The sequence below is a fragment of the Zingiber officinale genome, chromosome 7B (assembly GCF_018446385.1).
Source record: "Zingiber officinale cultivar Zhangliang chromosome 7B, Zo_v1.1, whole genome shotgun sequence".
NCBI lineage: Eukaryota > Viridiplantae > Streptophyta > Magnoliopsida > Zingiberales > Zingiberaceae > Zingiber > Zingiber officinale.
The window spans coordinates 71,951,136-71,962,746 of NC_055999.1; the positions used below are offsets into that span (position 1 = coordinate 71,951,136).

The window sequence follows — 11,611 nt, forward strand, 5'->3', positions numbered from 1 at the left end:
AGACACGGCCAAACGGATGCAATACGACACTCAATTTGCACCTACCGAAAAGGTACCATTTTGGAAGAATCCGGCAAGGTGTTGTCACATGGGCTCTGGCGTACAAAGACTCGAGACTTTTTGGTGGTCCTGGTTTTGCATATTGGAATCATCCGGCAAGGTGTCCAGACACTTAACGAACGGGTCATATGATTTAGTTCTCTATCGCATTCATGTCAATTTTGCATAATTGCCCAAGACGATCTGCCAAACTGCCTCGTTTGTTAATCTTAAATAAGAATTTATCTCACCTTGTGTCAGTATCAGTGATACGAATCATAGTTTGGTACAGAGAGGTGATTAAAGAAATTGTATAATTATCCTTTAATCAAATTTTCTATTAATTCAGCGGTAAAAAAAAAGAATCTTTCGTAAATCTACCTCTATCTATCATCATTCAAGTATACCAAGGGATCAACACTTGCAAATTCGATTATGAAGCCTCATCGTATTAGCTAGAAAAAAGGCAAGATGAAGGATGAGGAATATTAGAAAAATTTACGTCAATGAGCGAGAAATTTCATTGATGTCTTCTAATTTATAACAAAAAATAATAATATTTGAAAATCACTCTGAAAAGAACATACGGAAATAAAGTAACTGACCACGCTGGAAATTCCAAACTTATGCATCGCCACACCTGAAAAGTGAATGCGATTCAGAAATATTATTGTGGAAGGCAATGAATTACACACAGCAGATAAGCCTTATCTAAAGTAAATTATGCTTAAACATAATGTCTAGGGCATATGTCTCTGGATGAAAAATTGGTTGGAACGAAAATGAGAGTTGGATTTAGGTATCTAAGGATGGAAAACCAAATGAATGTAAGACGTGATTGCACTCGAATCAAGTGGGAAAACAGTCACCTAAATAGCCAGTCATAACTCAGTGACCACTATTAACTCGACTTTGAAATCCTCTCTGGCTTTGTGGGCACCAAACTCATAAGCACTGAACCTCTTCCACAAGTCCAACCTTGAGTAGGCCAAATCAGCCAGACGAGCCACTAACGTCAGGTGAGTTGGAGAAGCTGGTCAGGCTGAGCCAGTCAACTGGGACATGTCAGTTGGGCAAGGCAGCTAGGCCAATCTGGTCAGGCAGGCAAAGGAGCCGAATCAAGGAATCGACTGAATTTGGAGTTTCTATCAAACAAGGGTTCCAGTAAAGGAATGGGGAACAAAGAGCTCCAAGAGTCTGGGTCTTCAGCAATGAAAATCCAGAAATTGCATTGATTGATAGTTTCTACTCTCCAATCACACAGCATCAAAGAAATGTATATAGTACCCATCTACGTCATATCATAGGAGACATTGAAACAAACAACAATCACAACATTTTACACGGATCATTTAATTTGAAAATAGTGCAAAAATAGACTTTGTCAAACTCAATAAAATTGCAGGTTTACCTAAAAGTAATTGCATAAAATGTATAGTGTAGAAGAGGAAGAGATGCAAAGATTGTCAATATCTTTATGAATATTGTTAAGCTTATGTTTTGGGTAAAAAAATATTTTATATTTTATTTAAAATATATTGTACAATGTAAAATTGACAGCCTAAAAACCTCAAACGCCCCAACTGAAATGCTGTTAATACTTAATTGATCAACCGGCTGTGTCACAAATCTGAATGAGCTTCAGATGATCTCCATAAAATGTGGATGATAAGATGTGCGGCAAAAGTTCACCCTCATCCTCCTTACATTCTATGTATCTCATCCGCTCCATCTGCCTCATCCACTCTTCTTACACTCAACAAATCCTCAGTTTTGTTTATCCACCAAACAGAACAGATTCAAAAATCAAGTCCAAGTTCAGACAGAACCAACTCAACTCACAGGCAGAATCATCTCAATCAATTTGGATCTTCAGATCATCTAGCCCTAAAATTGGGATCACACATTTAAAAAAAGTAGTCCATTAGGTTCAAATGGCAATGCATAACTTAGGTAGAAAATTTGGTTTTTTTTAAGCATTTGCGACCTACAAGAATATTTCCTGTCCTAACAAACATCACCATGCTAGTAGTTAGAAATTACAAATCTGGATTGACTAATCTGTAATGTCCATACGGGAAAAGGTGAAAAATATTGAAGATGGCATCAAACACCAAAGAACACGTAGTTGTCAAAAAAACACTGGATTGAGAATTAAATGGCATCACTGAACACTAGCAAGATTGGAAGCATAGAATGTCATGAAATGATGATAAAGGAATGAGAAGGGGCAATCTTGGATTGGTTTTCATTACTGTCGGAAGAATAGGAGGAATTAAAAAACTAAATTGATATTAGGAAAACATTGTGAATATATATACATTAAAAGAAGGTTTGGTAAAGAATAATTAAAATATTCGTATGCCCACATTCTCATCCCAATTTCCTCCATTCATCTTGTTCTATTCTAGGTTATCAAACATGGACTCAGTTAGAGTTATCAACCTCAGTTGTTGAACACTCAATATGTAAAACTAGCAAAAAGGAAAAATAATAATAAAAGACAAACAAAGAGAAAAATAGGACAAGAAATTCAGAAAGTACAATAATTCATAGAAATTATTATCTGCAAAAACAGCAACAGAAACTCACCTCATATGTTGCTAGGGTACATAAAAACCCTAACTCTTGAACCCTAAAAACATAACACGGAGAACATGTAAGCAATAAGCAACCATTGGAGATCACCACAACATAGGCCAAGCGGAGCTCACCATGGACTTCGGCGGCAAATTGGTCTTGAATTTAGCACGGACGACCCCACTGTTCCCGTGCGGACGGCAGACCTTTCCCCAAATGCACCGGTACGGCGTTCCATTTTTCTTCGTGGCCGCCTTGTAGATATAGGCCATTCTCTTCCCCAAGTACCAGTCGACCTCCTCCTTAGTGTTCACCCCCTCGATCTGTACCAGCGATGTGTTCTCGTACTGGTTCGACTTAGATCTACTCCATACCCATGGCAAACTCATAGAAATGAATAAAAAAGAGAGTAAAATAGTACGACTAACAGATAAATTAGGAGGTCTCAAACTTACCTCTTGTACCCGAGGATCCTCCCACAGACGTAGAGCCTGAAACCGGGATCAAACAAAAAACAAGATAACATAATGCTGATAATATAAGACGAGATAAAACGAGGCGAATTTGCCTATGAACCTGACGCGCTCGCCTTCTCGCCCCTTCACCATTTCCTCCGCCGACGAGGTAGACCGTGAGCTGGCGCGGGAACAAGTCGGCTACGGCAAACCCTAGCTCCGGCCTTCCGGGTTTCAAAATGCAATTAAATAGACAAACTGACAGGCGGACCGGACGGTTAGGGCTGCATTACTCACACAATTTGGCATCTCTAATGGCCCATTTAAGTAAAAAAAAAAAAAAAATCTAAATTTCGAGTGACATAAAAGTTCATTTGTTTTTTCTGATCCAAAATTTAAATCCGGTTAAATAAATAACAATGAAGTGACGTGAGATTATAACTAATAGTTAATCTATTGTTTTTTAAAAAAAAAGTAATCCATGTATCCATAAATCAGAAAATCCTCACAGAAATCCATCTAAATGGCCTGAAATTCAATTCTTTGGCATTGTGACTGGCAACGTATTTACCTCAATTATATCAAAATTTAAATTCTAAAACTCATAGTAACAGCACTTCGTACGCTAGTCAATAGACCATCGGAGAATTTTTTTTTCTTGTTTTCACACACATATATCGCGTGACCTTGATGGCCAGTTAACAATAGTTAATCTATTAAATATACCTTATAATATATTGATGTACGTGTTATATTTGTACATATTTTAGCGCGAAAAATGATTTATAGAAGAATAGTTTGTTGGGATCCAATTAAAACAAAGTGTCACATAAAAAAATATAAAAAAAATTATAAATTTAAAATGATATAAAATATCTTCATTGATATAAGATATTTTAAATAAAATCTAAGAACAAAGTCATAAGGATTTAACCCTAAATTGAATAATATCATGTCATTGTACAGATATGTAAACATCTTTCAGTCATAACAAATGATATCAGAGTCATAACCTAAATTAGATATTATATGGGATGACCTTGAACGAAATTACGAAATATCCGAAATAAGTCAAGATGGACGAATGCTTGTAGAAAGACCCATAGCAGGTCAAGAGTGATTGAATACTTACGAGAAAAGCCCATAACAAGTCAGAATGATCAGATATTTACGAGAAGACATGGAGTAGGTCAAAATGACCGAATACTCACGGGAAAAGCTTGGAGAAGGTCAAAAGTGACTAAATGCTCGCGAGAAAAGCTCAAAGTATATTAGGATAATCGGATATTCACGGAGAAACTTGAAACAGGTCAACATAACCTAATGCTTGTGGAGAGGTCCAAAGTAAGTCAAAGTGATCAAATGCTCATAGGAAAAGTCCGAAGAAAGTCAGGATAATCAAATACTCGTGAGGAATCCCGAAACAAGTTATAATGACCAAGATACTTATAAGGAGACCCAGAGCATGTCAAGATGACTGAATACTCACAGAGAAGACCAAGAGCAAGTCAAGAATCACTAAATGCTCACGGAGAAGCATAAACTACGAGAATAATTATAGTCTTTCATTTGAGAAAAAAATTATTGGGATACAATCAAAATCCAACATTAAAAAGATATGGGAAAGATTATAGATTTAAAATAATATAAAATATCTCCATTGACATAAGACTTTTTAGATAAAGTCCATGAATAAAATTATAAAAACCTAAACTCAAAGTGAATAATATCATGTTATTATAAAGATATATAAAAATCCTTTTGTCACAACATAGTTAGAACGAAATTTTAATTTTATACCAAGATACGCACTGTAGATGTTCACAGATGGAACAAGCAAAGCCTTATACATTTTTCTACAATCAGTCATTTCTGTTGCAGCACTCCATTTCAACCAGATATCAATAACATTCATATTTGCAGTTCGAATGGAGTAGAACTTATTTGATGGCTTGTACACAGAGAGATTATGCGTAGCAGTACAGGAATTGATGGTGATACAATGTGGTAAGGTCGAACAGTCAAGACCGGAGTTCGACTCCGCTACATGAAACTACAAATTGCTTCGCTACGCTGGAATAATTTCTAGTCACAGCACAAGCGGATCGTGTGATGCGACATAAATATCAGTTACATGAAAAAAGAATGGAACCTGTCAGCTGATTCAGGAAACGTCAAAACAAGAGCCCTTGAGCAAAGCAAGCAGTAAGGATCTCACGATTCTTGGATGAAGCTTCAAGAATTCGAGTTGCTACGAGTTTCATTAAGACTCTGGAACACGAACATTTGAGCATCAGCTGACAATTATCACAGAGAAAAATTCATTCATAAGATGGAGAACTAACCAGTCGTTTGAAGGATACTAACTTCTTTGCCTTCTCTGATTCTGATTTAGCACGATCTAAAGCCTGGAAAAGTTAAATGTAAATGCGTCAGTTTTGCCCATGATAAACCCTAGTAAAAATATTTTGCAAGTTGAGGCCAACAGCTGAAAATCTGGCATTGCGTCAGAAAAGCAGATAATATGGGCATTGCTGATACCTTTCTTTGTCAATTGTTCTAACTTTTTACAACTCAGAACTTGGTATCATCCAACTAAATCCATTTAGGGAGCACTGGGCAGAGTTGACATTAAAAATATGAACTAAAATATCTACATAAAAATAATAAATAAAAAAATGTGAAAATGATTGCATATCATCAACTTATGGCCGTGTTGGTTCTCAGGAGTTTTAAGATAGTGTAACCACAATAGAATGATATGCAGATTGCAATGTTTCTGCATAGTTCTTTTGTCAGAAAATTATAATATTTTTATTCTTTTACCTAGTTATATTGTCAAAACCCAAACAACTCTTTGAAATCCTTGTTCAGCCATGTGAACATTAAGATTCTCCACTAAAAGCACTTCATCTAATTTCTGGGATCTAATAAGAACTAAATTCAACAGTAATGTCCGACAAAAATGAATCCATGCTTATAAGGGACAGCTTTAATCACATTGCAACCTTGTGCTTGCTAAAAGATATGCCTCTTTAACAGCAACTTCAACAAGAATCAACACCGGCAATCCATGCTACTAGAGGGGGTCCCTATTATGCCATTTTATGACTTCAAAGAACCATCATATCTTCAATCAGTTACACCAATTCTTGGTCATAGATTCTTAATATTTGAAGTGATGACTGATAGGGAGATAGGATACTCAACAATGTAATATTATGCACATGTGTGGAGGTATAAATACTAAGCATTGTAGTGGACCAATGGTAAAGGTTGTGTTTCCTTGAAGATAGAAAATACTATTTAAAGGCAGTCATAACACAATGGCAGTTGGATAGGCAAATGCTGACAGGTCTTCCTCATAGAGGACTTCAACTTTTGGTAGTACAAATGCAAAATATTGAGACATGTAATTAATGACAAGTTTATAGCTGTAATTAAAGAATTTAATGTAATTGAGGGAAGGCTGGTCATAGCTCACTCAGTTAACATGTGATTATTGAGTTGTTCTACGAATGCTTCATCTACCAAAATACATTACCATTTCTGTATGCCAAAAGTCATGTTAAAACAATCTTTAACTATAGAATAATATACTTTGTTATGCATATTACATAATTTTCTCAATGTAAATATATGAATGACACATGGAACAGTACTTGTGTCTACACAATGAGTTGACACTTGACTGCCTAACAATTGCATGCAATTTTTAAAACCCTGTTGAAAGTTATTGGATATATGCGCTTCATTTTGTAATGAGACTGTTAGTGAGATGACTAATTTCCTAAAGCACTTAGTGGTTCTAAAAGGAAATATGCGCATAACAATATGGAATTATATGGCATCTAGAGAATTCCTATTGGTACCGGCAATATCAAGAGATTTCATTATATAAGTTTCTTATACTGCAATGGTCCTTTCCACTAGTTATAAGAAAAATAAAACAGTAAACTGTTAAACCCTGACCACTTTTTTATTCATTCATTCCCCCACTAACAAATTCTGAGGCAAGAGAAAATCAAAAGGCTCTTATTCTGAAATAAAATTCCATGGTCAACCAAAAAGACAATTTAATGGGTTTATGAGTTGTTCAATTACAATAATCCTGGAGGATCGTCTTTATGATAAAATCTGTGCATCTTGTGTTAGATTTTCTAATGAAGATCAGGTTTCTCAAAAATAAAAATTGTAATATCAATGGTACATGTTCCAAGCTTTATAGTGACTTAAAAGAAATATACATCTAATCCATGAGAAAACTTAAAACTATCACAAACTAGTTATATCATTACTACTATAGTTTCAAATTCAAAGGGAACCTAAAGACGATCAGTAACAAAAATTAAGAACATACTATTTTTGTAATAGATTACCTGAATAAGTGAGTCCACCCGTCGCCTCATTCTGGTGTGCATGAAACCTTCTGAACACTATTTAAAAGAGAAAAATTAAAAACTAACCAGTAAGACTTTGCAATGTTATGATTCATTAACAATAGATGAAGAAATTCAACTAGAAGTGGGATGAACAAATAAAGGATAACTTTTACTATAAAAGCACATATAGAAAGATAATGTCAATGTGCTTTCATACTGATAGTATTTTATTTGAATTAAATAATCATTTACCACAATAACAATTTTAGAACCGGAGAACAGATAGAAATGTAACAGCAACAGGCAGTAAGGCTCTCTAACGAGTTTCATAACAAAGGCAAGAGAAGGTGGAAGTGTTCACCTACTTTGATAGGCAACCCATTGCAAGAATATAGAACAGAGAACCGACTGAGTTAAAAATCACAGAAACAAATGGTATATGAACAAATAAAGGATGACTTAGTCCATAATGCATATATAGAAAGATAATGTCAATGTGCCTTCCTATTGATAGTTATTGTGTATGATCTGAATTCAATAATCATTTACCATAACACAAATTTCAGAACTGGAGATGATATAACAATGTCACAGGAACAGACTGTAAGAGACCCTCGGAGGAAAAAATTACAAAAACAAAATGGTACAAACTATGGTAGACAGAAGAAGGGTAATTTTAACTTGTAAAACTGCAAGCGGGGAACACTTTAACAGAGTAATCAGACAAGAAAAAAATCATGTTATAACTAGGAGAAAATTGGAGATATAGGTGAGAGAAAAATGTGAGATGTTGATCTAAGTGGAAAAGAGAAGAGTAAAGACCTTGAAAATGGAATCATGATGCCTTCTTGTCAAGCAACCCATATTTATTCAATAAATTTAAAGGTCTTAGTTTGAAAAATTGAACATTTTCTCAACAGGTTTTACCAATAGAACAAAAATAAGCAATGCATTGGCAAAGGCCTCATGCTTAGCCATCCTTTCTTATCAATCAAGAGACCCTCAAATAATTCGATTCTTTAGAATTACAAAACAAAATACAAGTGCATTATTTAATTACAATATAAAACTAAAAAAACATCTACAAAAAGGAGTTGCAAGAAATCAAAATGAGTACCTTGACATGATAACTGACATAAGCATGAAATGTTAACAGGCTCCAAACAGTCCTATCCAGCTTCTTCTCTTCGACATGACGAGGAAAAATTACTACAAGAGAGAATGAAATTGAGGGCACAAATCAATTACTACGAAGATACAAGACATGTGGTCTAGTATTACCAAAGGTAACAAATCCAGCATTTGCTGTTAGTGCTTGAGCAGGTGCTGCTTTCAACTCAAGAGGAGGTGTAGCAGACCACATACAAGAAGGTGCATTATTAAGACCAGCAGTTCTCCTTGCTTCAACAAGTTCCTAGGAATATAGACTTCTTCTGGATTAGTCCAAGTATATACAGTGCAGTCAACATTAAAGTCTTATCCCACTAGGTGGAGTTGGCTAAAGTATATACAGTGCAGTCAATTACTCAAAAAGAAGGAAGTTCCATTTCACCTGTAAGAATGATGTTGCCAAAACAATATCAGTAGAGTCCTGGAATCTCATAGGATAGACCACAGTTACTTTATCTGGCTGCAAAAAGAAGAGATGATTATTCACTATTCAACAAACTAAATATTGAAAGGTGAAATTTCTTCTATTTGAAAGTTTATTATCACACCCATTGCAATACTCAGAGTTAGAGAGGCTCGATACTTTAGCACGAGCTAGAGTAAAGCTTTGTACCCTAATTTTGTTGTGGTAAACAGAGTTGAAGTCTCTTTTGTGAGTCAGTTTCAATACCCAATCACACCATTATTTCACCAACATGACCTGTGCAGATGGTATTCTCTGTTTTTTTTTCCTAATGGATAGCTAACTTTCACTTCCAAATTACTGTGCCAATACTCAGAATTTCAGATGTGTAAGTTTGTTTTTTTCTCCTACTCATATCCATTCATGGATCATGGTCATCAAGTAACTATCTGGGTATAGGTGGCATCTGCTTGAAACTGTCTTGAATAATTTCGAAATGCCGCTAATAACAAAAACCATATGACATCATAGAGAAAAGCAGAATAACCAATTTCAGCTTCAGAATCCAATTATTTTCAAGGGGTATTATAAAAAGTAAATGATCAACATCAAAAAATAACATGGGTGTAGTTAAAATGAGTACTTCAGCAACATCACTTTGCATGTGAAGGTAGTTTACCTGAGGAACTAGGAAAAAAGATTCCTTGGGTCTGTGCACAAGAGCAATAAGTTGATCCATTTCTGGTGCAACAGTCTTTGCTGAAAGATTCTTCAGAACAAATCTCAACGGAGCGCCTAAAACAACTTCTCTTACTGATGCAATTTTTACTAGGAGAGCTTGCCTTTGCTCTGTAATATCACAAGCACCAAGCCGACAAAGATAACTAACTTGAATATAACTGAAAGATTAAAACTCATGGATTGGTTTTGAGAGAAAAAAACATAATAATGACATAATTAAACATAGATTCACTCAAAATAGCAATATATAGGACACAAAAGCAAATATTGGCAAAGTTCTGTATATTCAACTAATAAATCATACAAAAGGTAGTATATTGATCCTTATGGATTATATTACTGCATATAAATGATGGCAATTGATCAGGAATCATGAGTCTAGGTTGTAGACAACCTTATTGCATCGCTTTTTCAGTTGAGGAATTTTTATGAGGAAATAGCACATTATTTTATTGTCCAGAATGCATATGTATGTGAAGTTTCAGTGGAAGCATTAACAAGTAATATAGGAAGACAGTCTCTGATGGAAGTATAAGTGTTCTCTTTAAAATTCATATAAGAATACACTTCCTTTTCTTCTACCATCCTTATCAGCAAATGAAAATGAGAATAGTGCTATGCTGATACCCGCCTTCCAAAGGAAAAGTGGATAAACGCTCCAACGCAACCTCAACCATAGTAACAACATCTCGGAACACCATGATTCAAAGAGCTATATGGCCAGTCTGGAATCTAATTTAAATCATCAATATTTATACTGAAGTGAAAGGATTGAGTGATCGTGCTTCTACACATACATATTCAATCATATGCAGCAACTCATAATGACCTTGGAAAAGAAACGCGTTGAACCTTCAACTGACGGGAGCTTTGAGAGGTTGAGCTTCATAGTCAGATTATACCCATCTTTAGGGGGATCAAGAATCTGCACCACCGACCCGTATGCCGTCTTTATGGCGTCGATGGCGCCGAACGGAAGTCCGTCGAAGAAAATGGCCTCCGGCGGCGCTAAGGGGAGGGAGACGGACAGCACCATCACCTGCGGATTCCTAGTCGAGAACTGCGATCCGAGACACCATCATCATCAGAGTCACGCCGCCTCCTAAGGAGGTGGGGGGTAAAGATCAGAGCTTTCACTCACCTGGATGTGGTATCGAACGTCATCAAACTCGACGGAATGGCAATCTAGGTCAATTCCCTTTTCCGGGCTGGCCATAAACAAGCATCAAATGCAGTCAAAGGTAGGATTTGGAAAACCCCTAAAAGCAGGAGAAGATCTGCGTACCTGAGAAGGCGATCTTGGAGGATTTGAAGGAGGAACCGGGAAGGCGATTGGAGGAGGATCATTGAGCTGGTTTCGGAGGCGGAGGCGAAGAAGGAGCGCGACAACGACAGCACCGAGGCAGAAGCCTGCGTAGACGACGACGGGGGATGGCGAGATCGGAATCGGAAGATGCCGAGAGAAATAAAGCATCGACCAGTTGCTTTGAGTCGAGTTGACGGACGAATTTATAGGGCTAATTAATAGAAATATCATCCATTTTCTATTTTTTTTAATCTTAATCTGTCCTAAACTTGCATTTGCTTCTAATTAATCCCCAAGGCTATTAATTAACATAATTTTCTTTTTTTTCTCAATTATATTATTTATTTTTCTCCTTTTTCTTTTTTATGAATAAATATTTAGCTTTTTCATAGGATAAAGGGTAAAAAAAAGATACCAAATTAAAATCGTCAAAAAGAAAACTCATTTTTTTTTAAAAAAAAAATCAAAAATATTTTTATTCCAATAAAGCTGAAATAAAAAATCCATCAACCCTCCCACACATCATTAGGGAGGA

The 11,611-nt window shown here is 35.8% G+C and overlaps 2 protein-coding genes across 3 annotated transcripts; both read right to left on the bottom strand.

The window, feature by feature from the left end:
* Positions 1-536: 536 nt before the first annotated feature.
* LOC122005995 (60S ribosomal protein L35a-3) lies at positions 537-3,352 on the bottom strand. 2 transcript variants are annotated; one of them, XM_042561286.1, is made up of 5 exons: positions 3,196-3,352; positions 3,075-3,110; positions 2,754-2,982; positions 2,632-2,674; positions 537-679 (listed from the first exon to the last, which is right to left on the bottom strand). In XM_042561286.1, the coding sequence occupies exons 1-4, from the start codon at positions 3,225-3,227 to the stop codon at positions 2,633-2,635; spliced, it is 339 nt and encodes a 112-aa protein (XP_042417220.1). In that variant the 5' UTR covers positions 3,228-3,352; the 3' UTR covers positions 537-679; position 2,632. The 2 variants fall into 2 exon arrangements, with proteins under 2 accessions (XP_042417220.1, XP_042417221.1); XM_042561287.1 differs by lacking the exon at positions 537-679 and adding an exon at positions 711-1,926.
* A 1,497-nt stretch (positions 3,353-4,849) lies between these two features.
* On the bottom strand, positions 4,850-11,257 carry LOC122005996 (actin-related protein 2/3 complex subunit 2A-like). Its single transcript, XM_042561288.1, has 10 exons — positions 11,056-11,257; positions 10,912-10,978; positions 10,623-10,830; positions 9,709-9,878; positions 9,009-9,086; positions 8,738-8,870; positions 8,574-8,665; positions 7,454-7,510; positions 5,420-5,482; positions 4,850-5,345 (listed from the first exon to the last, which is right to left on the bottom strand). The coding sequence occupies exons 1-10, from the start codon at positions 11,115-11,117 to the stop codon at positions 5,310-5,312; spliced, it is 966 nt and encodes a 321-aa protein (XP_042417222.1). The 5' UTR covers positions 11,118-11,257; the 3' UTR covers positions 4,850-5,309.
* Positions 11,258-11,611: the final 354 nt, after the last annotated feature.

Bases quoted from the DNA above. Each gene is read 5' to 3' on its own strand.
- LOC122005996 (XM_042561288.1), bottom strand. From the start codon at position 11,117: ATGATCCTCCTCCAATCGCCTTCCCGGTTCCTCCTTCAAATCCTCCAA. The intron at 9,087-9,708 runs GTAAACTACCTT...TTCTTTTTGCAG, and splicing joins CTTTTTTCCTAGTTCCTCAG to CCAGATAAAGTAACTGTGGT. The intron at 7,511-8,573 runs GTACTCATTTTG...TCTTTTAAATAG, and splicing joins ATGTCAGTTATCATGTCAAG to TGTTCAGAAGGTTTCATGCA.
- LOC122005995 (XM_042561286.1), bottom strand. From the start codon at position 3,227: ATGGTGAAGGGGCGAGAAGGCGAGCGCGTCAG. The intron at 3,111-3,195 runs GTTCATAGGCAA...TCCCGGTTTCAG, and splicing joins CGAGAAGGCGAGCGCGTCAG to GCTCTACGTCTGTGGGAGGA. The intron at 2,983-3,074 runs GTAAGTTTGAGA...GGTATGGAGTAG, and splicing joins AGGATCCTCGGGTACAAGAG to ATCTAAGTCGAACCAGTACG.